Genomic DNA, 5885 nt, shown 5'->3' on the forward strand with positions numbered 1-5885 from the left:
TCACCGGACGCCTCCCTGTACAATATCATCACAAAACGATATTACGATACGATATTATTGCAATTTTAAACATATTACAATATTCAGCGATATTTTGCAATTTACAACCTTTTTTCCAACTTCTAATTTTTTCCCAATTTCTATTGATGTCCCCAAAGGAAACTTTGTCAACATCTGTTTTATCTAAAAAGATACCTTCCTCTGTTTGTTCATATCACTTCCATTTGCTGCAAAAATGAGATTGTCAAGCAGACAAACTGACCAACACATATAATGAAAGATTGATACTTGGCGCCTGTGTATTGCTACAGTATTGCCACCGAAAATATTGTGATACTACGCTGTATTGATTTTTTTATTTATTTATTTCTTTTCACCCCTAGTGGTATAAAGGTCTGATAAATGCACTTCTTTCTCACTCCACACCCCCAGGTTATTGTCATTTTCAAACTCGTAGGCTTCAGCCCCAACCAACACTAAGGCAGTTTAGCCTCACTGATGCAGTGGTGCTTCCCGAACCCTGTAAACAGACTTCGATGTGTAAAATCAGGGGAGAGCTTCTTCAAATCTCATGTTATTTGAATTTATCAGTTCACTTTTGTTACATTCAAATGTCACTGTCTTAGTAAGATAAATAAAAGACATTTCTAGCCATGCTAGCAGCAATTAGGTCGACAATGTTTTTCAGTGAAATGGCTCAGTAACTATGGGATCATGGGATATTAAAATCAAATATGGTACACACATTTGTGGTCCCCTCAGCATTAATTTGGATAACTTTGATTCCTGACATCCAATACCTTGGATAAATACTCCATGGTAAACAATATCCCTCCAAAACGTCAGCATATTAATATTGTCATTGTGAGCATGTTAGCATGCTGATGTTAACATTTATCACAAAGACCCACACACTTGTGTTTCTGTCTTACTTTGTACAGGACTCCTACTGATCTTGTTACGTTTATTTTTTCTGTTCAGTGTGAAGAGGTATAGTTGCTGATGTGTGTGAATAGAAACTAAATATATGAAAAACATTGCATGTTTACATGTGTTTTAAGCACCAAGAAATGGCTAATCCAGCTGCAAATCTTAAAGCGGTCTGCTGTTACTAAATAATGATTTGACATGCAGCAAATTAATGGTCTTCTTAATGTAGTCAAAGGGTTGTTTTTCACAAACCTGCTCCACTAAAACAGCTCAGTAATTTCAAGGACAGTAGCACAATTCTCTATGGAAAAGCTTCTTCTTTTTTTTTTTCTTTTTTTTCTTCTTTTTTTTAAACAGTTGTTAATGAATTTACGTCATGTACTATTCAAACAAAGAGTGAAATAAGAGAAGCCAGATGTGATGGATAAAAATTCATCTCATATTTGACCCGTCCTCTAAGTTAATTTGAATCTGAGTGCATGCAGGAACACACCAATTAGGGCCGAGAAAAGCTGGGGATAGGTCAACAGGCTGTAGTGTCTGGCTGTGCCAGAAATATACCTGACAAGATATAGGGCAAGATTTAGGTCAAGAGAGATAACAATTTGGACAATTGTAGTCTGTACTGGAGGTCAACAAGGCCTGGCGGTTGTGGAAGTCAATTTCTTCCTCAGCCTCCAGTGGCCACTCAAGAAGAGATCATACTGTGTATGTGTGCGTCTGTCTGTACCTGTCTGTCAGACTGGAGATGTAGTTGTGTTTCTATATGACTTTTGCTTACCAACTAAAATAATTTGCACTGACATCCACCACCAGATGTGTCAGACTAGCCGTCTGTAATGGCTGTGCGATAGGTATGGGCTGAAGTTCGTCTGGTGCCTGGGGAAAACCTATTGATGTAAAGACGTCCCAAAACCTCAGAGGTAGAGAAAAGAAACCAATTTGCGGGACATGTGACCCGACTGTGGTGGGACTGAGTGACCTCACTAACAATAAAGGAAAGACCTTCAGACCCTGCTATCCCCTCTAATGCGAGCGGAGTCAGCTTTGATTCATTTACAGAGAAACTGCATCGATAGAGATGTATGACCCTTAACACCAACCTTTTGTTGACCGAAATGGCGTGTATTTACAATTTATGTAGTGTGTAAAAATGTGTGTACTTACAGTGTACGTGTAAGGGTGTATCAGTACTCCGTTGCAGAAGTGATTTATGTCTGGTTTTAAAGCTGGTGTATCTACAGTGCACTCCTCAAGAAGTTCTTGTGATCTTTACCACCTTGAGATTGAATCTCATTGAAGAAAAATGGCGTTTTTTTTAAAGGCAAGATCACCTTCTTAATTCTTTATCCATTCCTCATGGATGAAAAGTTCAAATCCCAAATGCACATTTAGATGTTTCGGAGTATTTGTACTATGCTATGGGATTTTTCTATTTGCCATAATTTAAATTGGACTAAATAGGATTTCACCACAATAAAATACCCTCATGTGTAAGCTATATGAAAAAATAAACCACTTAACTCTTTTTGCTGTCTAGTGTCTCAAATCTAGACTAATGTTTATGCCTGAACAGTCATACTGAATTTTGTGATATGCTGTGATAAAACCACGTAAAGAAAGATCAACAGCCATTTAAAGGTGGAGTTTGCAATTCTGCAGGAAAATCCTAGATATTTGAACTCAACTCCTAAACAAATATCCCATCAGCGCTCCTTCAGAATGTTAGCATGAGCCAGAATTACCATCCCTGTTGCTCCCAATACATTGTTATGTCCTTTCTCCTGTCCTTTGCACGAGCATGATCTTGAACATGAACCTCTAAGCTTGTTGTACCTCTAACAAGCTTAGAGGTACTCTTCAGTATAGCAGTTTTATATTAACCAAGTACTGAGGCTAAAACAGGTGGAAATTGCTCAATGTTTACTGTCTGGAAGATTTTTAATGAGATGAAACTTTCTTTTAATTTTAGGATGCTACTGTATTGCTGGCACACAGGCGTACTGTAGTCTTCCCAGAAAAATGTACGGCTGCATGAATTGTGTTGATTGGACAGTAGACCTTAGTTCGTGGTCATTGTAACTGTTGTCTACACATATTCAGTTCAGTTTTTGCCTCCATGGGCCAGCGCAAACAAGCCATTAATAAAAAAATAAAAAAAACTGACATTTTCACGTTTTTAGGTTTTTATGGCTTTTATGGTTTTTACTTTGTAGCAAACAGTTTCTTATTTACACCATAGACTTGATATAAAGATGGACGTCTCGTGTCCATCTCCTCCCACTGTACAAATATATGAAGCCAAAATATCCCGGATTCAAGTGCTGCCATCTTGTAATTTTGGAGACAGACTATAGTGATCGGACGGTGGAGCCGCCTTATCAAAGTCCCGGCCATACACTTGCCCGACCAATTGTGAGTTAATCATAGCTGTCAATGATGATGTTTTACCTAATTTCAATAACATCAAATTATTATTAAAAACCAAACCTATCAGAAAATGTATACTGGAAAAAAATGGTGTGATAAGACCTACCTATTTGAGGTGTTGGCTACTTAGATTTTTTGGCTCATGTCCCATCCGCTAACATGGAGGGGGTGGGATTTATGATCTGTACTGCTGCCAGCCACCAGGGGGCAATCAAGATGTTTTGGCTTCCCGTATTGAGTCTCTACATCAACCCCCTGATTTACACACCCAGCAGAAACGGAGCAACATTATCATCTATTGGGAGTCGTTTTTCTGGACACCTAATGAATATAAGACTAATACTCTGGTTTTAGTCAACATCCACAACATTCCACTTCCAGGATTGCTCCGTTGCCGCCAGAATTCCCGCCGGTTTTCACTCTTTTCGGCCGGATATCTGGTACCTTCCGCTTTGTTTGTGTTGAAATTTTAAACTCTGGTCGATTTCTGAGGACTATGGTTAACTGCTCCTCAGATCTCTGCAGGGTAAATCCAGACAGCTAGCTAGACTCCCAAAGACAATTGATTTCCTTTGTTTAAAGAAATGCCAATAAAACCGAACACGTTTTTCTCCCATCCGGAATGCTGTGTGGACAAGCCAGACCCTCGTCTGCAGCGCTTTGGAGGACGGTCTGGAAATGCAAGACTAATCTGGTTTTAGCTCTGACTTTGGTCTCCGCCAACTCCTGACAAAAATATCTGGCTCTTTAGCTAATAAATGTTCCACTGTGTTCACCAGCTATTTTGCCGTTTTGCAAACTTCCAATGCACTCTAGACCTTTTTTATTGTAGCAAATTGAGTCCATATTTCATCAGATCTTTTGATCATAAAGTGGGCACATTTCTCGACTAAATTGAACACGTGTGTCTGAAATATCACAATTTATTACAAAAACTATAATTTTTTTCATCTCTCCGTCTTGCCATGCTTTAAGCATATAACAATACAGTATAAAATCTCAAACCAGAAGTCCAATAGTAAAAGCAAAGATCATAGATGCTGACGCAGCATTTACAGAAGACATGCTGTTACTGTACAGAGAACATTCCAATTGAAGTGCAAAATGCGTCATTATCGTTAATGAATTGCATTTTACAATAAACAATCTGATCCATATACAGTGAAGACTCTGATCCAACTTCCATTCAGAGTCTTACAAGAAACACCTCTTTTCAAACTTAGTTAACAGTAAAATAAACGAACACTGCAAATCATAATGAATGTGCTGAGATTTTTTTTTTTTTCAACAGCCCAAGGCACTCGAAGGCTCGAATGTTGGCAATAAATAAGTCATTCTTTACACAAAATCACGTCAAGCAAGGTGGTGGTAGAGAACAAATAGTGAGAGAGAAACAATGTTGTCTTGACCTCCTTGAAGAGCACGTTCCTTTTAAAGAAGTCCACCTTGTCCTTTTTCACAGTGAAAATCCCTGGCAGTCGAGACAGAAAAGACGTTTGAAGAAGTCAGTCTTTTTTGTTGAATTGCGTGACATCTGTTGGCTAAAAACTACATGACCTTCTACTGTACTTTTGATGCTGGCTGGACAATTTGGTCTCCAGAGAGCATCCTCTGCTGTCTGCAGCGGGACTCCGGCTGCTTTTTTTCAAACCACAATTAGGCTTGATGGTGCATTTGGGCACCACAGGATGCCAAAAGTGTCCATTTGCAGTGACCTGTTCCACATGAGTATCTGGTAAAAAAATCTATCAAGTGTCCACAAATGATGTTTTCAAATATCTATAACAAATCCAGATGCTATTCATTGAACTAATCCTGATCTTTCATATTAGTTTACCGATGCTGTGACAACAGAGTGGCTTTAACAAATGTGTTGATATTCTCTTCCCTGCCGTTCAGTTGAGCTGGCGACAAGCTTCAAATGTCCACTTTGAGGCACCGCCGTAAATATCAAGGTTTGTCTCCATCCATGCAAAAACGTTGCCCACTTGTGCCTTGCTGCTGCACGTCGCCAGATTGTATATCTCTCCGACAGATAGTTTACGATCCCAGATGTGAAAATTTGCCAGGTCTCCCACAAACGCTTGTGTGGCATCAAATCCTCCTCCCAGCATGTCCTGTGGAAAAGACAAATTAATTTAATCAAGGACGATATAATTTTTCTCCTCCAGTTGCTTCATGGAAAGAAAAAAAATTGCCTCTTGGGTTTTTTTAGTTTATTTTTTAATAAAGAGACCATATTATGCTTCTTTTCAGGTTCAAAATTGTATTTTGAGGTTGTAACAGAATAATTTAACATGGTTTCATATTCAAAATACACCATATTTTTGTTGTACTGCACATTGCTGCAGATCCTGTTTTCAACCTGTGTGTTTAGGTCTCTGTTTTAGCTACAAAGTGAGACATCTCACTTCTTTACTATCTTTGTTGGGAGTTGTACATGTGCAGTAGCTAGGTAAGATCACACCAGCTAGATAACTCTTTCTCCAACTTTGGTCAGTACAAGACAGGATTAGCTGGGAGAC

General features: G+C 38.8%; 1 protein-coding gene across 1 annotated transcript in view; it reads right to left on the minus strand.

Annotated features, from left to right (window-relative positions):
• Positions 1-4271: 4271 nt before the first annotated feature.
• The window catches only part of nptx1l (neuronal pentraxin 1 like), a 4739-nt gene continuing 3125 nt past the window's right edge, over positions 4272-5885 (minus strand). The window contains exon 5 of the mRNA XM_032537779.1: positions 4272-5477. Coding sequence (XP_032393670.1) covers positions 5256-5477 — 222 coding nt within the window. The 3' untranslated portion in view covers positions 4272-5255. The remainder of the gene's footprint in view (positions 5478-5885) is intronic.

The sequence above is a fragment of the Etheostoma spectabile genome, chromosome 15, assembly GCF_008692095.1.
Source record: "Etheostoma spectabile isolate EspeVRDwgs_2016 chromosome 15, UIUC_Espe_1.0, whole genome shotgun sequence".
NCBI lineage: Eukaryota > Metazoa > Chordata > Actinopteri > Perciformes > Percidae > Etheostoma > Etheostoma spectabile.